At 34.9% G+C, this 26,213-nt stretch overlaps 1 protein-coding gene across 2 annotated transcripts in view; it reads left to right on the forward strand.

The window, feature by feature from the left end:
- SPOCK1 (SPARC (osteonectin), cwcv and kazal like domains proteoglycan 1) overlaps positions 1–26,213 on the forward strand; it is a 349,554-nt gene that overhangs the window by 181,966 nt on the left and 141,375 nt on the right. For both annotated transcript variants that reach the window (XM_051978132.1, XM_051978133.1), the window contains exon 4: positions 15,905–16,019. In XM_051978132.1, coding sequence (XP_051834092.1) covers positions 15,905–16,019 — 115 coding nt within the window. The remainder of the gene's footprint in view (positions 1–15,904; positions 16,020–26,213) is intronic.

Raw genomic sequence — 26,213 nt, forward strand, 5'->3', positions numbered from 1 at the left:
CAGTTTATCACCATTACATATGATGCTTACTGATGGTTTCAAATAGATGCTACTGACTATTTTAAGGAAAAGTTCATTTATAACTATGCTCTCTATTGTTTTTAATAGGAGTGGGTGTTGTTTTTTATCAAGTATTTCTTCTGCATCTATTGAGATGATGATATGGCTTTTTGTTAAATTGGTTATAGATATGGTCAATTATGTTAATAATTTCCCTAATATTGAACCAGCTCTGCATTCCTGGTATAAATCCTACTTGATCATAGTGTAGTTCCTGGGGATGATTTTCTGTAATCTTTTTGCTAATATTTTATTTAAGATTTTGCATCAATGTTTATTAGGGAGATTGGCCTATAATTTTCTTTCTCTGTTTTCATCCTACCTGGTTTAGATATATGTACCATGTCTGAGTCATAAAAGAAATTTGGTAGGACTTCTTCAATCCCTATTTTTTCAAATAGTTTATATAGCATTGGAGTTAATTGTTCTTTAAATGTTTGGTACACTTCACACGTAAATCCATCTGATCCTAGGGATTTTTTCTTAAGGAGTGGATTAATAGCTTGTTCTATTTCTTTTTCTAAAATGGTACTATTTAACCAATTTACTTCTTCCTCTATTAATCTGGGCAACCTATATTCATCCATTTCATTTAAGATGGATAAAGTAACTCCTAATTATTGTTCAAATTTCCTCTTCATCAGTGGCAAGTTCTCCCTTTTCATTTTTAAGATTAACAATTTGATTTTTCTCTTTCCTTTTTCTAATCAAATTTACCAAGGATTTATCTATTTTGTTGTTTTTTCATGGAATCAACTCTTGAGTATTATTTATTAATTCAATATTTATTTCACTTTCATTTTATTAATCTTTCCTTTTATTTTTATAATTTCAAGTTTAGTGTTTGATTGCTCCTTTTAATTTGCTCCTTTTCTAGCTTTTTTAGTTCCAAGGCTAATTCAGTGAATTTCTCTTTTTCTATTTTATACAAGGAGGCCTCTAGAGATATAAAATTTCCCAGTTTTACTGCTTTGGCTACATCCCACACATTTTGGCATGTCATCTCATTATTGTCATTCTGTTGGATGAAATTATTAATTGTGTCTTTGATTTGCTGTCTCACCCAATAATACTTTAGGATGAGATTTTTCCTTTCCAATTTCTTTTTGATCTATTTTCCCCTGATTTTTTATTGAAATGTAATTTTTATTGCATCATGATTTGAAAAGGATGCAGTTACTCGTTCAGTCTTTTTGCATTTGAATTCAAGATCTTTATATGACAATATATGATCACTTTTTGTATAGGTTCCATGAACTGCCAAGAAGAAATTGTACACCTCTGTCTTCATTTAATTTTCTCCAAAGTTTTATCATGCCTAACTTTTCTAGCATTCTATTTACCTTTCTTATTTTTTTGTTGTTTGATTTACCTAGTTCTGAGAGTGCAAGGTTGCAATCTCCCACTTTTATAGTTTTGCTGTCTATTTCTTCTTGTAGCTCTCTTAACTTCTCCTTTAGGAATTTAGATGCTATACTACTTGGTGCATATCTCTTTAGCATTGATATTGCTTCATTATCTATGCTACCCTTTAGCTTCTCTTTTCATTAGATTAATTTTTGCTTTTGCTTGATCTGAGATCAGGATGGTTACCCCTGCTTTTTTTTTTACTTCATCTGAAGCATAGTAGATTCTGCTCCAATATTTTACCTGTACATTGTATGTATCTCCCTGCTTCAAGTGTGTTTCCTGTAAACAACATATTGTAAGATTCAAGCTTTTAATCTAGTCTGCTATCCATTATGCTTTATAGAGGAGTTTACCCCATTAACATTTATGGTTAAAATGACTAATTCTGTATTTCCTGTCACCTTGTTAACCCCAGATTATGCTTTTCTCTTTCCTTTTCCCCTTACCCCTCTCTGTAGTATTACATTTGTGAGCACTACTTGCCTCATACAGCCCTCCTTCTTTAGCATCCCTCCCCTTTAGAGTTCTTCCCCTTTTCTTAAACTTTTCACTTGCAATTTTTGTATTCCCTTCTATTTAGCCTACTCCTTCCCTTTTCTCTTTTCCTCTCCCACTTTTCAATAAGGTGGGAGAAGTTTCTCTGTAAACCAAATATGTCTAATATTTTCTCTTTTAGCCAATTCTGATGAAAGCAAAATTCACACTATGTTTATCCCCCTCCCTTCTTTATCTCAGATATAATAGGTTTCCTTTGGCTCTTTGTGATATGTAATATCTTTTTCTGATACAATTTCCTTTCTATTTCTAGATCTTTTTTTATATTATAACAGTAAAACCAAATTATACATGTACTGTTTATATATCCTCATAACAGAAATACAGTTCTCAAGAGTTCTTTTTACCTTTTTATTCTTCTCTTGAGTCTTATATTTGGAGGTCAACTTTTTGTTTAGCTCTGTTTTTTTTTTTCATCAGAAATAAATGGAATTCACCTATTTCATTGAATGTCCATCTTCTTTCCTGGAAGAAAATGCTGAGCTTGGGTGGGTAAGTTGTTCTTGGATGTATACCAAGTTCCTTTGCCTTTTGGAATATCAGATTCTAGGCCCTTCATCATTTAATGTGAACACTGCTAGATCCTGACATCCTTATTGTGACTCTTCTGTATTTGAATTGTTTTTTTCTGGCTGTTTGTAGTACTTTTTCCTTGGTCTGATAGTTCTGGAATTTAGCCACAATATTGCTTGGAATTTGGTTTTGGGATCTCTTTTAGTAGGTGATCAATTAATTCTTTCAATGTCTATTTTACCTTCTGTTTCTATAACCTCTAGACTCTTTGATGATTTCCTGAAAAATAGTGTCTAGGCTCTTTTTTTCATTATGATTTTCAGGGAGTTCAATAATCCTTAGATTATCTCTCCTAGATCTATTTTCCAGGTCTGTTGTTTTCCCAAGTAGGTATTTAATATTTTTCCTATTTTTTCATTTTATGGTTTTGCTTGACTGATCCTTGGTGTCTCCTCAAGTCATTCATTTCTATTTGTTCAATTCTGATTTTTAATGAATTATTTTCTTCATTTACCTTTTTATTTTCTCTTTGTAATTGTCCAATTGAGTTTTTAAATGAATTGTTTTGTTCTATGGATATTTTTTTTTCCAATTTGCAAATTTTATTTTTTAAGGAGTTATTTTCTTTTTCTAATTCACTAATTCTGATTTTCAGGGAGTTGATTTTTTTCCCACTCTGTCTTTCAATGAGTTGCATGTCTTATCCAGACCCTCTTGCAAAGCTTTCCTTTCCTTTCCCCATTTTCTTCTAGCTCTCTTTAAGAGCCTTTATAATATTTTCTATGAGAGCTTTATGTTGTGGGGACCAGATCATATCTACCTTTGGGTTTTCATCTAGAGACAAACTGTTTTTAGTCTCCTTTGGGTTTGAAATCTGCTTTCAGTATAGAAGCTATCTATAGTTAGAGCCTGTTTTGCCTTTTTATTCATTTTAACAAACAAACAAAAATGTTGCAGTCTGCTTTGGGGGCAATTTGAGGTTACCAAGCTTCCTCAACAGAAAACAGGAAGTAGTAGTGAATAAGCAGTGGGACAGCAATGGCTGCATTGACATCAGCATGTGCACTGGGATCAGCATCTGTGCTTGCTGAGATCATGCTGAGTCCCTCCCAATGCTGGGTGGGTGTGGTCAGGTCCCGAGAGACTCTAGCATTTGGGGGTTTTAGTGTTTACCCTTTGTGTTTATTTATTTCCTGTTGATCTACTGCCTTGCTGCCAGGGCAGAGTAGCCAACACTGTGGTAAAATTCTCCCTTGAAGATTTTCAGCTGGTGATGACCACATCTCACACCCCTCTACTCTGCTCAGTGTGAGCTGTTTTCCATGTTCTCACTGCCTATCTGCCTGAGTTTTTTCTTGGCCTAGCCCCGTTCCTTCCCTATGCATGAGCAAAAGCAGACCTTTTTTTCTGGTTAATTTCTAGATTAACTTCTGTTGGTAATGTGTTGTACTCCCAATATTTGTGGGTTTAGACAGTCAAGTACTAATTCCAAGGCTGAGTTTTTTTAAAAAGTAGTTTGAGGGTAAAAGAGAGCTCAGAAAGATGCTTGTGTCCTCTCTGCCATCGTGGCTCCATCCAGTGATTAATTTTCAATGTACTTTTGGGAAAGTCACCTTTCCTACTCTCTCACCTCCAGCCTCAGTTTCACTGTTGGTAAATGAAGGAGTAGAGTGGATGGATCTCTAAGCTCACTTTCTGATATATTATGGTTCTATGATGATGACTATATAAAACAGGGGTTGGGATTTCTTTAGAAAGTGGATATATTAGTGATAACTCTGAATGGGCTGAGGAGCTCTGAGCTAAGTACAAGCTTCCCTGCCAGCCTGGCAATTAGGCTGGGAGCATTACTGGGGAAATTCCATTTGTCTGCTCAATATCAAGTGAATACATATGATTTTATTGCCCATAGGGATATAAATCTCCTCTACTCTCTGCATACAGTACACAGCATGTAACCATTCACTGGAAACATAGCTTTATTATATTCCCTCATACCTGCAGATTCATAAAACTGATAAGTCAGAACAACATTGTACAGAATTAGAATGAGCTTGGTATAAATAATAAGAATTTGTTTCTTTCTCCTCTGTTTTCTACTCTTCTAACATTCGCCCATGAATGTTAGACTTTTGTGTCCACATCATTCTCAAGAAGGACTTGAAATTTAAGAAAATTTGTTTCTTTGGGAATCCGTATGTGTATTGTGTATGAGTATGAGTGAATGCTTATGTGTGTGAGTATATGTTTATATGTATTGTACTTGCATGTGCATACATATACATGCATGTGTGTTACATATTAATTTTAAAATATGCTAATTTAATTTAATTTAAAAATATTAGTAGTTCAGTTCTGCTTAATATCCAAAGGTGATTTGCCCCAAACTTAATTCTTGTGGCACTTAGGTTGTTCTTTGAGGATATGAACACATTCAGAAATTATAAGGAAGTCTGTATGGTAACCTAGAAAGACCTCTAACTGGGGATCAGATGAAAATTACCATCATGGTTCTAATATTAACTGGTTGGATGACTTTGAGCCTTCTCTTTCTGGGTTTCACTTTCTTCATTTGATCAAGGTTGCATTGAAACCATTCCTCTCCTTTTCTAGGAACCAGTAAGTTCTTTTTGTAATCATCCTCACTAAAATTATCCTCAGTCAATAATATTATGCCAGTGACCTATCTTGAGCTTTGTTCTAAATAGTATGTAGATTCAATCTCTGTTTTGGCCTCTTAGTTGTAAACACTCTTTCCCTTTCTTCTTTTATGTTCCTTCATTCATCCATTCTAATTCAAGTTCATAATTTAAATGTATTTCATAATTGAATTAGTAAATTCATAGTAAAATATGCATTACTCATATATAACATAATCATATAATTTTCCTTAATTCTAGGTTTATTTCTCCAAAATCAGAACCCTGTTTTTGGTTGGAATCCTGGAATATCTTTAGTCCCTCAGACAAACCATGGGAATGGGAGCTGACACCCAAAGTCAGCATATAACTAAAACTCTTGTCTTATGAAACAAAAATGGCATTCAAACAGGTAACTTATGACAGGGTTAGAGAGTGGAAATTGTGCTGATATTTATGAAGAGACACACAGGATCTTCTGATGATTATTTCATGGTCTAGGAAGCCTGGATTTAGGATTGCACTCAGACTCCTGAATCTTTTTCAATTGTGTTGCTCCTCAGATGTCCCAGAATCTAACACATATTGATCCCAACTGTCTTTATATCTCTTCAGGTCTTTGTCTTTCACCTTCAGATTACTTAATCACGAACATGCTCCATTCGTCACACTTACCAAACAATTCTATCATTTATATCCAGTTCTAAGCTGAGTCAGTGTCATCAATTTTTCTCCTTTATTAGTCACATTTCCTCTGCTGAGATATAAGAGAGACAATCCATTCCACTTTGAGAAAGAGTTTTGTTACAATTCATTGTTCCTTGTTTTCTGGATGAAAGTTCAAGTGGACAGACATTGTTGTATTAGAACCTTAAGAATCTTTATTTGAAATGGGTCAATCCTGACTGTTTATTATGATAGAAATGTGTGGTATAATAATATAAACCCTAATAAAAGCCCCAGGGCAGGCAATGAGGCAGCAGACTTATTTATTCATGAAAATAAGGTGTTTTTTTGGTGTGGGCTTTTTTTCTTACTGTACTTCTAAAAGTTTAGCTCTGTTTTCCTATTCCCCATTCTTTTCCTCTTTTCCCCCCTTTATTCCTCCCTTTGAACTCCCAAATGAGTTCAGAGCCTTGGACTGAAGAATGAATTGCTGAAACACTTTGCCACTGTGCCAAATTCTATTGAGAGTGATACAAAAAACATTTCCTTACTAATTTCTACAGGAACTGTACTTGGGAACCTGAAGGCCACTGAGTACTTGGACAGTATTGATTGATGATGGCAGGTTTTCTCTTTGTCCAGGATGCTATTGGCAGAATATGAGAAGAAAATAAAAGTGGCATTCTCAGTATGCCAGGAGCTGAGAAATGAAATAAAAAGTATGAAATACTGACAATTAATGAAAGATACAACTATATGGAATTTAGCCACAAGTGGGGTTATCTCCAGCACCCAGCATTTCTTCCTCTCATCCCCCTTCTCTGTGCCAGACCAATTTCATAGCTTATTTTTAAAGGATTTCTCTCCAACTACTCCCTTCATTATTCAGATTTCTTATCATTTTTTTCTTGGTTAATAGTGCAGCTCACCTCAGGATGGTGTTCTGCAGTATTGCTACAAGCAGAAAAAAAAGTTGCTGGATGTGCTGAATTGAAATGAAAATAGATTTGTTTTCCTATCCTTCTCACTTCTTTACAAACCCTGATGTCTCTTTTTTTTCTTTTCCCCAAACAAAATGAGCTAAGGTAATTAATAAATGCTGACACTTTGATTTGTTACTGTTTTGTTGTACTGTGAAGTTCATTTACTCAAAATAATTCCCATGCATGTTTGAAGTATCCAGGCTTTGGTAATTAATTTTTTAGCTGCCTTGATTTCTCTATGCACATCTCTTAATAATGTGCAGAGAGAGATAATATCTGAGAAGCTGATTGTTTAAGGTGTTAATATTATTTTTTTGGAAATCCTTTCAAGAAATTGGGAATGGACAAATTAGAATAAATTAGAATACTTGAAGAAAAGCTCATGTTGATAGGAACAAAAATCAGAGTTGCAAGAGACTTCAAAGGTCATCCACTCCTAACCTCCTTGAGAAAAGTGAGACCCAGAAAATAAACCCATGGATTGTGATTTACTCATGGTCACACAAATTTAATAAGTGACAGGATGAATATTCAAACTCAGGTACTATGACTCCTATTTCAGAGCACCATACTGCTCCTATTTTCTTTACTTCTATCCCATGAATTAGGAGTGATGAGGCAAGATTGATGCCAAAGTTCTCATGATTAGCCTAATTAGTTGAAATGAATATTTTTGGTTTTGCTAAGTCTTGCCTTTTAAGTCACATTAAGTGAGAATTGGAAAGGAAGCCAGAGGCCCCAGTAACCCAAGTCTTTATTAAGCTCTGTCCTAGAAAAATTTTCAATGCCTATAATAATATGACCTAATTTAGACCAAGAATCCTGGAAGCAAGAAACCCAATTGAGTTTTCAGAGTTTTTCCTATTGCAATCATGACCATGCACATTACAAAGATACTATTTGTGCCACCATTTCATCAACTCTAATCCTTTTTTTGCCAATGGTCTCTTAAGACCATTAAGAATGAATATGAATGGGTACAAACTTCCACTGATAAACATAGGCCTTTTCTGGATCTATGTGAATATTTAGCTAATGCTAGTGTATATGGCCAAGTGTGCTAGAAATAGCAGTCAAGAGCTTGTTCATTTTCAGAAAGCCTAGAAGCTCCTAAGTGTTACAACTTAAGTGATTTCATTGTAATGTAAAACAGAGAGTATCAGAAGGAGAATTCACTCAATTAATAACTATTAATTGACTGTGACTGTATCAGGAATTGTGTTGGATGCTAGAAATATAATCCCTACTCACGAAGGAAGAAAAACTATAGGATGATAGCTTGAAGGTATAATAAGGTCTAGTTATTAATTTTTTTTGTATGGAGTAGACTTGAGCATGTTTGAAGGCAGTGAGAAACAATAGTTAAGAAGGAGAGATTGAAGAAGGTGTGTATGTGTGTGTGTATGAAAGAGAAAGAAACAGAAACAGAGACAGAGAGAGAGACAGAAAAAGGTTGGAGAGACAAAGAGAGAAGGGAGAGATAAAAAGGGAGAAGAAAGGGAAAGAGAGAGAAGGAAGGAAGGAAAGAGAGAGGGGGGAGGAGGTGACTGAGGATACAATCTGCTAAAGAATACAGTTGGGGATAGGAATAAAATACACATGTAGAAGAATTGGCCTTGGCAAGAATGGGAACTTCTTTGTAAGAAACTGAGGAAAAGAAGGACAGCATGGAGATATTGTCAAGGAGTTTTGAGATGAAGATAATAGTAGGAATCTCTTTCTCTCTCTCTCTGTTCTCCCCTTTCTCTCTGTTGAAATAAAAGACAAAATTCTTCTTTGGGAGAGATGGGGAAGGAGGCTTCAAAAAGTAAGAAAAGGTTTGGAATACCATTTATGAAGAGTAAGTTAAGGAATTAAATGAGAAGAATAAAAGAATGGCCTTAATGCAGTAAAGGTCCAACAGAGTTTTGATAACATAACTTGGGAATATATGCAATTAGCAGTTATTAGATTTACTTCAAATTTATTCAACAGCTTCTGAGTAGGAGGGAAAGAGGCATATGCAGAAATAATCTAGGTTTTGGTGAGAGATCAGCCCATCAGATAAGGGATTCAAAGAGAAGAGAATAGTATAGAATTAAAATGGCTAACTACTAGGTTGATGTTAGAGAGGGAACAGAGTGAAGTCTGAGCAAGAGTAGCCTGAGAAAGTACAGAAAGTTGGTGGGAATGGAGAGAAGTGGTAAAGAATGGGGAAAGGCAGAAAAACAGGAGGCCATGGTCAGAGAACTGTCAGATTTTTCTAATTAGGGAAATAGATGCTTATAGGTAATGTGAGGATTAATGGTGATGATACAATGTATGACTGAGAAAGAATGTAGGAGTAGGTCATGGAAGTTAAGGAAGTTGAGGAAATGGGAGTTTAAGGAATTTGAAGAAGTATTAAATTAGTAATAAAATCCCTTATATAAGGGAAAGAGGCTAGTTATTAATGTTATCATGGAAGAAGGTATACTAGGTGCCTTAGAAAGAGAATGACTTAAAGATGATGGAATATTACAGATGCCATAATTTTGATTGGAAGGAATTCTATAATTGTGTTGCATTTAAAAGCAACAAGATTACTAATAAGAGACCAAGGGAGTGCCTAGAAATGACAATAGAAGGAGCATTGCAACTGTTCCTCTTAGACCCAATGTAATGGGTAACATGAAAAAGTACAGAAAATGATGGGTACTGAGGCAGTCTGGAACTTGAACCATCTCAGGTTTTCCATTGCCTATTATTGGAAATCTAGAAGTTCATTTATTCTTCAGAGCTACCTGCTAGGGAATCTCTATAAGAACATAATGTGTTTATAGGATGGTAATCACTGTTCAAATTAATCCCTTTCTTCATCACAATTCAATAAGGCAAACAAGAACAAGTGTATTTGAGCCCATGTAGTTTTCTCGTTTTTCTTTCTCAATGTCAACAAATATATATTACACTGTTACTTAATCTGGGACAGTATGGCTTTCTTTCAAATACTATATTTTTTTCTGATAGAAAAAATCTATTTTGATATCCTTACAGCATGAACAATCAGTCCTAATTCTTCTGTTCATTTTACCTGGCTTGTTAGCTGTATCCTTGCCTGCTCTGGAGGATGAGATAGGACAATTGCTATTGGTGCTTCATTTTTCTGTATCCAATAAACAATCATTCAACTCAACAAACTTTATTATAGACTTATTCTAAGCTCAAAAAAAACCCCACTACTATTCTCAGTGAAGAATCTCAAGACTAAGAAATGCCCATACTTTGGAATCATTCTTTTTTTCAAATTGATCTCTGAAGCCAACTCAGTATATGTTGAATCTTTTAAAATGGCTTGAGAAGCAAAATGAATTTTCTAATTCTACATGTATATAATTATAAATTTCTTTGAGATTTCCAGTCTCTATCACTCCAGGCTTATGTGTGGTACTTAGTCTCTGGAACCTATAGATATGGAAAATCCATTTTTCTGTGCAATTCCTATAACCCCTAACAAGTGCTGCCTTATTCAGTAACCATGGGTATGGATCACCAAAGCTTAGTCCTCTAAACTTTTGAGCAATTGTATCTTAAGTGATAGCAGTAGTTTATCAAAGTAAGAAATATGACAGCTGAGGTGAGAATGGGAGAGAAAGTAGCTGTAGTATCAATGATAACGTGTAATTGTTCATTTGAATGGAATACCACTATGTTATAAGAAATTATTATTAGCTTAATGGTCTTAGAAAAACATGGAAAAACTTGCATTAAATAATAAAAAGTAAAATAATCACACCAAGAGAACACTGTATACAATAATCATAATATTATTTTAAGAATGACTTTAAGGGGGCAGTTAGGTGGTGCAGTAGATAGAGCACCAGCCCTGAAGTCAGGAGAATCTGAGTTCAAATCTGGTCTCAGACACTTAACGCTTCTTAGTTGTGTGACCCTGGGTAAGTCACTTAGCCCCAATTGCCTTCGAAAAAAAGAAAACAAAAAAGAAAATAATGACTTTAAGGAAATAAGTTATTTTTACTATTATAAATATACAACTTAACTATAAAAGATATATGAAGAAAGACAGTATTTGTCAGAGAAAAAGCTGTTAATAGAAGTATGGTATAGAATATGTTCATATATATTTGTGCCTAATGATGACTATCCCTAGGATGGGGATGGTGAAGGGAAGAATAAAAGGGGAAAAAATTTATGTAACATTGTTGTATATTTAAAAGAAATTGCAAGTTACACATGGTAGATTTGCAGTTTCATTTGCAACTATCTTTTTATTGTACTCTATTATGGAAATACTTGTTTTATTCCATAAATTTAAAGTAATATAAAATTTTAAAGCCCATTACATCTTGATATTTGTAAATTTTGCCTTTGTAATGAAAGTCTGGCACCTTTACAATGCTCCTGCAATGGTGTCTTTCCATATGGAGAACCTCAGAAGGCTAATTTTGGGGAAATCATAATACTGAGAAAGGGAAGGGCCGGTGAGAGGCTGAAGCATGCATGGATGTTTTATAACTGGTTATCCTCAGATGACTACCAGGTAAAGAAAAGGCTCTTTGGTTGTAGAAGAATTTAAAAGGAATAATATCTTCACCTTTGGCCTTTTTTTGCTCCATTTTCTTTTGACTTACAGGTGAGAAACCATGCAAACCTTAAGAACTTCAAAAGGTCAGGAGAGCCATAAGAAAAAAGAAGCTTAAGTCAAAGTTATACTTTCAGTATCCCAAAGAGCAAAGATTGACTTTTGAAGTGATCTGCAGAATGCTTGCCCACCAACAGACAATTAGGCATGAACTTATTGAGCCATTATTGAACTAAGTTCCTAACCTAATTCACCAAAGACCAAAATACTGAAAAGATAGGGAAAGACGATAGTGGTGGTCATGAGATGTTCTTATGTTGGTTTTTGCTTTGAAGTGAATATCTCCTTCTATAAACTGATGCTAAGTTAATATAATAATATAGTAGATATAGCTAAGATAATATAATGATAAGCAGAATTATTGTACTAGTCACAGTCTTTTAATGATGTAAGGAATAGAGTCACTGGAGTTTCAAACCATGGCAGTAGAGAAAAACCTTTATATACCTTAGAACTCTGAGAGGAAGATGAATCTAGATTGAGTGAGCCAGAGAGCACTCATTCACTTGATTTTGGAAAAGTAAATGAGAAAGCAGGTTGGGAAAAAAAATCTGACTTGGCAAGGCTATGAGTCCCATGATTAAGAATTTTAAATGCCAGCTTGTACTTAGAAGACCCTTAATAATCTCATGTAGTTTTGTTTTTATTCACTAATCATTTTCATAATTCTGAATTAGATCCACAAAGGACTAAGTAGCTTAAGGAGAAGCTTGGCTTTCAGAAGACTACAACAGTCAAGAGGAAAACAATTTTTATTGGTACCTGCTTACAGGTACCAGAGCTTCTTGCCCAGACAGAAATGAAATGGAATCTCAGCTTGAATAAACCTTAGAGGATAGCCCTGGTTTTAAAGCATGAATCCATTTAAAGCAGAAAAGCCTTCTGGAGATCCATATTTATCTTGCTGACCTGATCCTGGCAGCAATAGAAGACTATATGGTTCCTGTAATGAAGTCTTTAAATTTTCAAAGGCAGATCTCTGCCAGAAAAGACCCACTTTTGGGGGGCTCTAAAATCTCAGAGGTTGATGTGAAATCTCTGAGGTTGTATCAGTTCTCCTATTTGCAGCAAATGTTACTTCAAAAGGTATTAGGTCACTAAGGGTTTCTTTCAGGGAAAGGAAAGAGTTCAATTGATTCCCTTAGACCAAAGATCCTCCTGAAGAAATGCACCTTAGTTCATGTTTATAACTGCTGAGTGTATAAAAGCTTCATGAGAAATTTAGGGTCACCATCTAAAGGCAATGGTTTTTAGATTCTAGCATCTCAACAGTGAAACCCCCTCAGATGCTCTTAAAATACTGGAAGGATATTTTTGAGTGATATAAACAGGGAGAGAAAGGAACCTGTACTATTTCTTAAAGCAGCTTAATTCTTGAGTGTGTTCAGGATATTGATTTATTGATCCAGAAGTTTGAGAGAGAGTATGAATGAGGAAGAAGAATAAATCTCTTGTCTAAACTGTTTGAGATGTGTACTTGATACCTGAGGTCAGATTAGTGCATGGAGATGGCAAAATCCCTTATACTATAGATTTTGTACTAGAGGCCTTTCAAGCAAATGACTAGAATCTATAGCTAAACATGAAGAGTTCTGATGAGCCAACTGCTGTGCTTGATTAGCTTATCTGTGAAATTACTAAGGTAACAAGTTGTGTGTTTCTTTTCTGCTTTTGGGGATTGTTAAATAAATTTTTTGATATCAGAAACTTCTCAGCTCATTCTCTGTGTCAAAGTAGCAATAGGTTTAGATCTACAAACATTTTCCATCTCTGCACTTGACTACTACTCTAATTCAGACACTGGATTACAACAATAGCCTCTTAATTAGTCTCTGCCTCCAATATTTCCCCTCCATAACATCTTTTCTTTATGTCACTGCCAACTTGTCATTCCTTATGTTCCTCCTTTTATTGTGTTATTTTTTTCTGGTTATATATGTATATTAATTTTTTTCTCCTTCTTTCCTTTTTCTTTTTCTGAGGCAATTGGGATTAAGTGACTTGCCAAGATTCACAGCTACAAAATATTAATTGTCTGATGTCGGATTAGAACTCAGGTTCTCCTGACTTTAGGGCCAGTATTGTATCCACTGTGCCATCTAGCTATCCCATGTATATTAACTTTTTAAAAATACATTACTTTTGTGAATCTTGTTGGGAGATAAAAATCAATACAAAAGGGGAAAAAAACTATGGAAGAGGAAAAAAACAGAAAAAAGAATCGAACATAGCATGTGTTGATTTATGTTCAATCTCCATAGTTCTCTTTCTTGATGCAGATATTTTCTTTTTTTTTTTTTGTTTGTTTGTTTTTAAAGTTTTTTATTTTCAAAACATATGAATGGATAATTTTTCTTTTTTTTTTAATAACTTTTTATTGACAGAACCCATGCCAGGGTAATTTTTTACAGCATTATCCCTTGCACTCACTTCTGTTCTGATTTTTCCCCTCCCTCCCTCCACCTCTCCCCCAGATGGCAAGCAGTCCTTTACATGTTAAATAGGTTACAGTATATCCTAGATACAATATATGTGTGCAGAACCGAACAGTTTTCTTGTTGCACAGGGAGAATTGGATTCAGAAGGTATAAATAATCCGGGAAGAAAAACAAAAATGCAAGCAGTTTATATTTATTTCCCAGATGCAGATATTTTCTAATCAAAATTTATTGGGATTGCCTTGGATCATTGCACCACTGAGAAAAACCAAGTCTTTCATAGTTGATCATAATCTTGTTACCATGTACAATGTATTCCCAGTTTTGCTTGTTTCACTCCGCATCAGCTCATGTAAATATTTCCTTCCAGTATTTTCTAACAATCAGCTTGTTCATCATTTTTTCTAGAACAATAATATACCATTTTCTTCATATAACACAACTTATTCAGACATTCCCAGATTGATAGATATTAACTTGTCATTCCTAATGTACAGATAGGACCGTATCATTTCCCTACTCTATAAACATCATCAGCTTTCTACTTTCTCTAATACCAAACACTAAATGCTCTATTTGATATTTAAAGCTCTTCAATATACCTTTTTGGTAATGCCCTCTTCCTTCTTATAATCTACTATTTAAGCAAATTGGCCTTCTTGCTCTTCTTCTTGCCATTCCATTTCCCATGTATCTGTATCTTCATATAGTTTAATCCCATACCTAGATTATATTTCCTCCTTACCTCTATCTTCCACATCTTCCCCCTTCTCTACCCCACCCCACCTTACCCACAGCGATCTCTATAATCCAATAACTGTTCTCCTTGATATTCCTAGAACAAAATATTCAATTCTCATCTTCATGAATTTTCATTGGTTGTGTGCCTGCCCCGAAATCTCCTTCTTAAATCTGCTTCCTTCCTTTTTTTTTTGGCTTCTTTCAAATTTCAGTTAAAATTTCACTTTCTACAATAAGCCTTTTCTTATCCCACTTGAAGTCTTCCTTTTGAGGTTATCTTCCATCTATTCAATGTGGAAGTTGTTTGTATATAACTGTTTTCATGATGTCTCCTTAATTTGATTGTGAGTTCTTATGAGATTAGTGACTATTTTTTCCTTTTTCTTTATATTTCTAGTGATTACTTTAGTGCTTGGCACATAGAAGATTCTCAGTACTTCTTGACTAATTGTCTTTGACCTATTTTTCCTTCTACATACTTTACATTTAAGTATATCTCTTTATGTAGTTTATTGCTTATTAGATTGTAGACTATATAAGGGTAGGGATTTTGTATTATCTAAACTTTGGGTCAGTGAAATAGTCACTTAAGAAATGGTTGCTGAATTGAATGGGGGAGACAGTTTGAATCAGGACAATCAGGCCAAATGGGGATGGAAAAAAAAACTCCTTTATTAGATTTTAATGCCTTAGTAGATTCACACAAACTAAGTGAATTTGAGCTTTAAAGAACCTTGCATCAAATTCTTACCTCCATCAGAGACATACTGTATAAGTCTGAGTAGTTATATCTTGCCCTTTCTCCATCTGTAAAATCAGGGATTTGGATTATATTTATTATGCCCTTTGCAATTCTGACATATAATTCTATGTAACAAAAAATATGTTTCTATAGGAATGAAGCTTTTAAAAATTAGAGCAAAATTTTTTTAAGGTGGAACATCTCCAAGGTTATAAGAAGAAAGAGGTAAGTTCTGGCCCTTTAAATGACAGATTTCAAAGATTCTATTTAAAAATTGACTTCTAAGATGATGTTCAAAATTCCTACAGCATATAGGAGTCCTCATTTTGGTTTTAAAATATAAATTCTGTGATATATATATATATGTATTTCTCTGTGGTTTTAGTTTTCATTCTAATACCCACTGCTCTATAAAAACAATACTAACACATGGCTGGTTTTATTTACCACCAGTAGATCCTATAGTTCATTTGTGCAGAAATAAAAATTCAATTTCTCTTAAGGTCCTAACACTGTTTTCATTTTCTCTCCTACAGTTCTAGACCCATCCAAAGATCCTTGCTTGAATGTGAAGTGCAGTCCATATAAAGTGTGTGTAACTCATGACTACCAGGCAGCTGTGTGTGTGAGCCGTAAGCAGCTTATGCAAAGGTAAGAAGGCCTGACTTGGATGACAAGACTTTGTAAACAGATATTCTGTCCTGGCAGATTCAACAACCACCTTAGAAAAAAAGGCTTTTGAGAATTTTGGCCTGCTAATTTTTGTTACTTGGCATAACTTTGGTTGTATGTATTATACTGTGGAAGAAAATTAGAAATAATGATCAGAGCTGAAATTCACACAATGCTTTATAATTATAACCCTTTTTATACATTATCTTATTTGATCCTCACAATCCTGTGAAGTGAGTAATACAAGTAACTCTATGTACATTTTACAGCTGTTGGAGAGTTGTTGGAGAGGTTAAATGATTTGCTCAGAAATCAAGAAAAGCTAATGGTGAAGTATTATGTGCCTGGTGACTATAATAATATAAATTTGTTCAATATAGACATGAAAAAATTCTATTTAGGGTTACAAAAACAAAGATAAATTCTATATTCTTCCTTTTAGTTAAATAATTAGTAATAACACTGTTTTCACAGGGACTGTACTTTATATAAGAATTTATTTGCTTGCCTGCTGGAAAACCTCTGTTGTTGCAGCAAAATAAGTTGAGACAGAACTAGAAAGTATCAGAGGTAGAACTGAAACTCAGTTCATCTGAATCTGACAGGTGCTTTTATGATTACACAAGATTGCTTATATAACCAAGAATTATTTCTGGATTCCTTATGAATGAGCCTGATTCCCATCTTATTAAAGCAGAAGAGAAGAGCTAATGTAAATTATTGGAGAAATTGTAATTGTTCATATTGTTTACTTAGCATCCTACAATAGAATAGATATATAGCGCCTCCTCAAAACAATTTCACCAACTTATACCTGTATTCATGAGTTGTAGTCTCAGAGGATAGCTGTAACTGTCAAGTTTTAAGGTAGATTCTGTGGTACCTGGTTCATATTCCTATTGGCAGAAGTGTCCCAGAACTAGCTCTAGCCATTTTGAGTTAGTTGTTAAATTTTCAGTATATTTACTCCTTGGAAGTCAATAGTTATAAATGAGAGGTTGACTTATTGTTTTATTTATTGTTTGTATTTAATAAAGTGTTAAAAATGAAGATACTCTCCCTGGAGTCAATGTGGCAAAGTATTCAGTCAGGCTCTCCCAATTTTCCCCTCCAAACAACTTCAAAATCCAGCCTCAAATAAAATACTGAAGCTGCAGAGTTAACAAAAGGTTTTAGACATTCTTTTAGGTCAAGACAACTGAGGAGGTAGAAAGGGAGCCTGCCCTGTAGTTCACATGGATGCAATACCAGTGATGGTGATGACAAAAGCAGCAGGAGTTTGGGAACTTTTGAGCCAGAGACGGTAAGAGATGATAAGATGATAAGAGGCAAGTGCTCAGAAAGAGACTACAGGGAACCCCTGTGCTCACATTGGATGAAGGGTTGTATGCTGTTTGGCAGCTCTTTTACCTATACCTATGTCTGGGTCACATTTAAGAACTGAGAGGGACACTTTCAATCATAAGGGAACAAAAGACTCCATGAGTAGTATTGCTTTCAGTCACAAGGATGAGGATCTTTAGGAACACTACCACTTATAATCTCAAGAGATCAGGGGTTTGTCTTGGGTTGTTGCTATAGTTGTTGTTGAAGAGGAAAAGAACATACAACAGGAGATATCATCTTGGGAACACTGAAAAGTTACAAACCCCAAGAACTAGCTCTGAAAAGAGCAATGTAAATAAGTTTGAAGTTGGGACAGTACTGAAAAAGCAGTGCTTAGAGGAAAATTTATATCTCTAAATGTATACATCAGTAAAAGAGAGAAAGAGCACATCAATGAATTAGTCATGCAACTAAAAAAATTAAAAATGTTCAACTGAGTGCAAGAATGGAAATCCAGAAAATCAAAGGAGAAATGAATAAAACAAAGTAAAAAATAAAATCCATAAATAAATAAATTAGTTTATTTTATGAGGAAAAAACACAGCAATATGATAAACCACTAGTTAATTTGACTGGGAAAAAAAGCAAACCTAATTATCAGTATCAAAAATGAAAAGAATAGATAATGTATCACTAATGGGGATTAAATTTAAAGAAATTGTTAAAAGTCCCCTCCCCAAGTATATGGCAGCAAAATTAACAATCCTAAGTAGAATGCATAGTCGTGAAAATATAAATTTTCCATATTAACAGAAGAGGAAATAGAATACTTAAATAACCCCATCTTAGAAAAAAATTAAATAAAGCACTAATAAGCTCTCTAAAAACTTCCCTAGTAACAGAGATTGACAAGTGAGTTCTCCCATATATTTAAGAAACAACCAATCCAAATACAATAGAAACTATTTGAAAAAAATAGTTTTTATCAGATTCCTTTTATGAAACAATTATTTTTTTGATATCTAAACCAGGGAAAGCAAAAGCAGAGAAAGAGAATTGTAGCCAATTTCTTTCATAAATATTGATGCAGAAATTTTAAATAAAATATTAGAAATATATCACAAAGATCATCCATAGTTTTCCAATCAATCCTGTATTACTAGTTTAAATCCCATCTAGTCATAATGTATGATTTTTACCAATTTTTTTCTTCTTTTTCTTCTTATTAAATAATAGCTTTGTATTTTCAAAATACATGTAAAAAAGTTTTCAACATTGTATTGCCAAACCTTGTGTTCCAAATTTTTCCCTCCCTTCCTTTCATCCTCCTCCCCTAGACAGCAGGTAATCCAATATAGGTTAAACATGTGCAATTCTTCTAAATATATTTCCATATTTATCATGCTGCATAAGAAAACTCAGATCTAAAAAGAAAAAAAAAGTGAGAAAGAAAAAAAAAAGAAGCAAACAACAAAAACGGTAATAATTCTATATTGTGAGCCACATTCAGTACCCATAGTCTTTCTAGCTGCAGATGGCCCTCTCCATCATGTCTATTGGAATTGTCCTGAATCATTTCATTGCTGAAAAGAGTCAAATCTTTCACAACTGATCATCACATAGTCTCCTTGTTGCTATGTACACTGTTCTCTTGGTTCTACTCACTTTACTTAGTATCATTTCATGCAAGTCTCTCCAGGTCTTTCTGAAATCATTTTACTGATCATTTCTTATAGAACAACAATATTCCATTACATTTATATATTATAACTTATTCAACTATTCCCCAAATCATGAGTATCTGTTCAGTTTCCAGTTGCCTGCTACTACAAAAAGGGCTGTTACAAACATTTTTGCATGTGTGTATTCTTTTCCTTTTTAAGATCTCTTTGGATTACAGACTCAGTAGAGACATTACTAGATCAAAGGGTATGCACTATTTGATAGACCTTTGGGCATAGTTCCAAAAACAATTCACATTATTATTATTATTATCATTATTATTATTATTGCTGCAAAAGCTGGGAAGTGTTAAGTGTCTGAAGCCAAATTTGAACTCAGGTCCTCTTGACTTCAGGTCTGGTGCTCTATCCACTGCACCACCTAGCTGGCTCCCAATAATTCACAATTTTCACAAAATTTCAGAGTATAAAACAAATCCACATAAATCATAAGCATTTTTGCATATTGCCAGTGAAATCCAGAAACAAGAAATCAAAAGAGAAATCCCCTTAAAAAAATAACTGCAGACAAGATCAAATATTTGGGAATCTATAACCCAAAAAACAGAACACAATTATAACACTTCACAAAAATAAAGACAAATCCTAACATGAGAAATATTAATTACTCATGGAAAGCTGAAGCCAATAAAATAAAAGTAATTCTACCTAAGTTAATTACTTATAGAGTATTATATCAATTACACTATCAAAGAATTATTCATAGAATTAGAAAAATACTAACTAGAGACAAAAAGTCAAGAATGTGAATGGAATCAATGAAAAAAATCTAAATGAAGATAATTTAGCAGTACCAGATTTTAAACTATATTACAAAGTGGCAAGCATAAAAGCAATATGATATTCATTTAAAAAAATTAGATTGGTGTATTAGTGGAATAAATTAAGTACACAATACAGTGTAATAAAATGACCATAGTAATCTAGTGTTTAATAAATAGAGATCCAACCTTTTAGGAGAAAAACTCATTCTGACAAAAATTGCTAGAAAACTGGAATATAGTTGGTAAAATATAAGTATAAATCCATATCTTGCACCATATACCTATAGCTCCCAAATTTGGACCAGGGTACTTCCCTAGTCATCTAGTGACAAAGGCATTAACTAGAATGTGATGTTCAGAAAAAATTGCTATGAAATATTTCCCCTGTAAATCTGGGGTATATTTGCCCATAAACACACACAGCATACAAACGAAGAATTGAAACAATGGTAATAAGGGACATGTATTTGAAAACTTTCATGGCCAATCTTATTCACTTCCTTACTAATATTGCTTGGTCTAGAAATTTTTTTTCTCCTGTGAAGTTCTCACAAAACTCCCCCATTGATGAGACATCTGTCTCGTAAAGATTGCTTCGCTGAATACTCAGAGGCTGTTCCTTATTGTAGATCATCTTTCTATAAATAGCCAAGGCTAGCATCCTCTGGAGTGAATAAATGGTACTCTTCATTGCCACCCAAGTCACTCTGAAAATGTTCTCAACTTTTTCATATGATTACAAATTGCTTTGATTTCCTCATTAGAAAACTGTCTCTCCTTTGACCATTTATTAATTTTCTTATAGTTGTTTATATATTTGAGAAATGAGACCTTTATCTGAGAACTTGGCAATCCTCCAGTTTTTTGCTTTACTTTGAATAACCACTTCTCTGTGTTAATGTCTATATGGAATTTTGTGTCTCTGCTTTTACTATAGTGTCTCAAATTCTCTCAAACTGACACTGCAGTAGCTGAATAGGATATCTCTATCTGGGCAGATACCTTTGTTGATAGATACCATGACTTATGGTAGAGGATGGAATGAGAAATTCTCTTCCTCCCTTTCTGAGGTCATTTTTTTCAGAAAATCCTCAGTGTTTAACTCTCCTGAATTATCACCAGAACTTATCTTTTTAAAACCATTCAAAGATAAAGTTGTTTTTTTTTTGTGGGGGGGGGCACGGGGGAGGATTTATCTAATGGTATTACTCCATTCTGCCAAAACCATATTTATATCTTAGTAGAGATAACAGTGTGTAATCAACTTATTAACATATTAAAACTGTATCATCTATGATTACATCTTGTAATTAGGTCAGTTGAGATTGGGTTTGGGCATGTGGAAAGCACCAATTCTACCTCTTTTTTCTCTCAGACATATTCTCACATAATCATATAATATCCCTACATACCTATCAGGGAATGCCTATCCTGATCCTATTAGTGCATCTACAAGAGTCTGCTCAGATCCAGCTCACTTTCTTCTTAATCCTCTGTCTTTACTTCTCTGGGCCCAAGGATTAGAACATATTCTTTTTCTCCTTCCATTGACACAGCACATTCTTCTATGTAACTTTCCCCCCTTTTGTTCTTATTATGAAGTAGAACTGATTTTGCTGCTTCTTTCCTTTTCTTTCATGCTCCCCCCAAATCATAGAAAACTTCAGTTCACTTGAGGCTTTCAAAGGTTTTTTTTTGATTATTATAGGGAAAAAAAAAAAAAGAAGACACAATAAGAAACCATGGGAAATTCATACATTGTCAGTGCTTTATTGGTGTTTTAAGGAAAAAAAACAATAACTTTCTTTTCTTAATTGTTCTTCTCTGACTACAGCAGGCAGAACATTTCTTTCTGTTTAATGAGTACAGTTAAACAAAAACAAAACATACACATTCCTAATCTGAAAATGTATACCTCATTTTGCACCTCTTGTCTATACCCGGGATATTTCATCATCAAGTTCTCTGAAATCCTAATTAATCACTGCATTGAGACATTTTCTGAAGCCTTTCAGTCTTTTCCTTTAGATCACCATGGTCAGTGTAGCATTGCTCTTCTTTTTCTGCTCACTTCCTTCTGCATCAATTCATATGTCTTCCCAAATTTCTTGGGGAAAAAATGATACATTTTTAAAAATCTTGAAATTTCACTCTAATAATCATCATTGCTATTCATATACAAAATGGAGCCAGGGTCAACCTTGCTATTCCTGTCTTAACTTTTCTTAACTCATCTCATCTTCAATTTAAAATGAGCAATTCAAATTTACTCTATGTAGATACAATAATAGACATTAGGGTTACAAAAACAAAGATAAAACAATCCCCATCTACAAGAAGTTTAAATTGTTATCGTGGCCACTCTTAAACTCTTCCCTTTATTTTTTTCTTAGACTCAAGTAAAATTTTTCCTCTGTAAAATTGGAGGATTGGACTATATTAAATGGACTCTTCAGATTAGGTTTTGATCCTGTGATTCTAAGATTATTGTTGGAAGACTCTCTTGAATGCTTGTATCATCTGTTCTTGTGTTTCTTAGGAAGCTGCCTTAGATCATTCCCTGACAGGATCCTCAATAAGCTTCCACCCTTGACTGGCAGGAGGGTGCTAGGCATATTGTGAACCCAGGAAGACATTGATTTTTTTTAAATTTTATTTTATTTAATAATAACTTTATATTGACAGAATCCATGCCAGGGTAATTTTTTACAACATTATCCCTTGCACTTGCTTATGTTTCGATTTTTCCCCTCCCTCCCTTCACCCCCTTCCCTAGATGGCAAGCACTCCTATATATGTTAGATATGTTGCAGTATATTCTAGATACAATATATGTTTGCAGAACGGAACAGTTCTCTTGTTGCACAGGGAGAATTGGATTCAGAAGGTAAAAATAACCCGGGAAGAAAATAAAAAATGCAAATAGTTCATATTCATTTCCCAGTGTTCTTTCTTTGGGTGTAGCTGCTTCTGTCCATCATTTATCCATTGAGACTCAGTTAGGGGGACTTCCGGCCAAGATGGTGGAGAGGAGGCACATAGCTGTGTAGCTCCACGTTTTCTCTCACTATCCATTTCATTACAAGCCTCTGAATTAATGCTTGACTGAAAAAAACCCCCACAAATAGTTACCAAGAGAAGCCATCCTTGAGATTCGCCAAGAAAGGTCTGTTTTTACTGGAGGGCTGGGATGGTTTTAGATCGGGCGCAGGCGGCGGGCAGCGGCAGTGAGAGCACAGGAGCAGACTGGAGAGGGGGTGGGGAGTGATCGCAGCCGTCTCTGCGGGGAGAGCTTCATTACAGGATTGGATACTTTGCCCTGGCAGCAAGTCAGCAGCCCAGCAGAGAAGCTAAAAACACCAGGGGTGAAGAATACAACCCCAAACAGCTGGAGTCTCTTGGGACCTGGCCGCCACCCCTTCTCTCCCGCCTCCCCCCCCCCCCCCCACACACACAGTGTCTCAGCAAGCTCTCGGATCTCAGAGTGCAGGTGCAGCACAGTCGGGCTAGTGCCTCACTGCTGCCCCGCGCAGTCTGTAGAGGAAGCTCGGTAACAACACCGAGCCCCTCCCCCAAAGAAAGACTCCAGTTTTTTTTCTTTTTTTCTTTGCTAGTTTGTCTTTGATTATTAGACAGAATGAGCAAGAAACTGAAGAGGACTTTAACCCTTGACAGCTTCTATACAGATAGAGAGCAAACTCTAAATCCTGAGGGGACTAAAAACAGACAGTCTCCAGGTGAATCCCCAAAGGAGGAGATCATCTGTTCCTCAGCACAGATGAATCTCATGGAGGACATTAAAAAGGCTCTCACAAGAGAGCTAGAAGAAAAATGGGAAAAGGAGAGGGAGGCTTGGAAAAAGGAGAGGGAGACTTGGCAAAAGAGTCTGGAGAAGTCATCCCACTCAGTTAAAGAGAGACTGGATAAAGAAATAAAATCCTTGAAAAATAGGATTGGTGAACTGGAAACAGAAAATAGCTCTCTAAGAAACAAAATTGGCGAAATGGAAAAAAATTCCACGGAACAAAAGAACTCAATGGGACAATTAGAAAAAGATTTTTAAAAATTTAGTGAAGAAAATACTTCACTGAAAATCAGGGTCGAACAAATGGAATTGAATGACTCGAGGAGACAAGAAGAATCAGTCAAGCAAATCCAAAAAAATCAAACAATGGAAAAGAATGTGAAATACCTTCTGGGGAAGACAACAGTCCTGGGAAACAGGTCCAGGAGAGACAATCTGAGAATCATTGGACTCCCAGAAAAGCATGATGAAAAAAAGAGCCTGGACACTATTTTCCAGGAAATTATCAAAGAGAATTGCCCAGAAGTCATAGGAACAGAGGAAAAAATAAACATTGAAAGAATTCATCGATCACCCACAGAAAGGGATCTTAAAATCAAAACACCAAGGAATATAGTGGCCAAATGCCAGAACCCTCAGATGAAGGAAAAAATAATACAAGCGGCTAGAAAAACCCTATTCAAGTATCAGGGAGCCACAATAAGGATCACCCAGGATCTGGCAGCATCCACATTAAAAGATCGAAGGGCCTGGAATATGATATTCCGAAAGGCTAAGGAACTTGGCATGCAACCAAAAATAACTTACCCAGCGAGAATGAGCATCTTTTTCCAGGGAAGAAGATGGACATTCAACGAAGTAAGCGAATTTCACCTATTTTTGAAAAATTTGAAAAAGCCAGAACTTAACAAAAAGTTTGATCTACAAATATAGAACTCAAAAGAAATCTAAAAAGGTAAAGATTAATCTTGGGAACTATATTTCGGCTATATAGATATATAAAGAATACATGTATACCTTGTTCTAGAAACTGATGTGGAAAGAACATTGTACCAGAAAAAGGGTAAAGTGGGGGTACTACATCTCATGAAGAGGCATAGGAAACCTATTATATCTGAGGGAAAGAATGGAGGGGGATGAATATAGTGTGTATCTTACTGCCTTCAGAATTGGCTTTAAGTGAAAAATTTTAGACATATCCAGTCTATGGTGAAACTTCTCCCATCTCATTGAAAAGTGAGAAGGGAAAAGTGAAAAGGGAAGGAATAAGCTAAGTGGAAGGGAATACGGTAACTGGGAGGGAAAGGGGTAAGATAGGGAGAGGAGTTCTAAGTGGGGGGAGGGATACTAAAAAAGGGAGGGCTGTGAGAAGCAAGTGGTGCTCACAAGCTTAATGCTGGGAAAGGGGTAAAGGGGAAAGAAGGGAGAAAAGCACAAACCGGGGTTAATAAGATGGAAAGTAATACAGAATTGGTCATTCTAACCATAAATGTGAACGGGGTAAACTCCCCCATAAAGAGGAAGCGGTTAGCAGAATGGATTAAAAGCCAGAATCCTACAATATGTTGTTTACAGGAAACACACCTGAAGTGGGGAGATACATGTAGGTTAAAGGTAAAAGGTTGGAGCAAAATCTACTATGCTTCAGGTGAAGTCAAAAAAGCAGGGGTAGCCATATTGATCTCAGATCAAGCTAAAGCAAAAATTGATCTAATTAAAAGAGATAAGAAAGGGAACTATATCTTGCTAAAGGGTAGCATGGATAATGAAGCACTATCTATATTAAACATATATGCACCAAGTGGTGTAGCATCTAAATTCATAAAAGAGAAATTAAGAGAGCTGCAAGAAGAAATAGACAGTAAAACTATAATAGTGGGAGATCTTAATCTTGCACTCTTGGAATTAGATAAATCAAACCACAAAATAAATAAGAAAGAAGTCAAAGAGGTAAATAGAATACTAGAACAGTTAGATATGATAGATCTCTGGAGAAAATGTAATGGAGACAGAAAGGAATACACTTTCTTTTCAGCAGGTCATGGAACCTATACAAAAATTGACCATATATTAGGACATAAAAACCTCAATGCAGAAAGGCAGAAATAGTAAATGCATCCTTTTCAGACCACGATGCAATGAAAATTACATTCAACAAAAAGCCAGGGGGAAGTAGACCAAAAAATAATTGGAAACTAAATAATCTCATACTAAAGAACGATTGGGTGAAACAGCAAATCATAGACATAATTAATAACTTCACCCAAGAAAACGATAATAATGAGACATCATACCAAAATGTATGGGATGCAGCCAAAGCAGTAATAAGGGGAAATTTCATATCTCTAGAGGCCTATTTGTTATTTTTTTTTAATTTTTTAATAACTTTTTATTGATAGAATGCATGCCAGGGTAATTTTTTACAGCATTATCCCTTGCATTCACTTCTGTTCCAATTTTTCCCCTCCCTCCCTCCACCCCTTCCCCCAGATGGCAAGAGTCCTTTACATGTTGAATGGGTTTCAGTATATCCTAG

This window comes from Antechinus flavipes, chromosome 2 (assembly GCF_016432865.1).
Source record: "Antechinus flavipes isolate AdamAnt ecotype Samford, QLD, Australia chromosome 2, AdamAnt_v2, whole genome shotgun sequence".
Taxonomy (NCBI): Eukaryota; Metazoa; Chordata; class Mammalia; order Dasyuromorphia; family Dasyuridae; genus Antechinus; species Antechinus flavipes.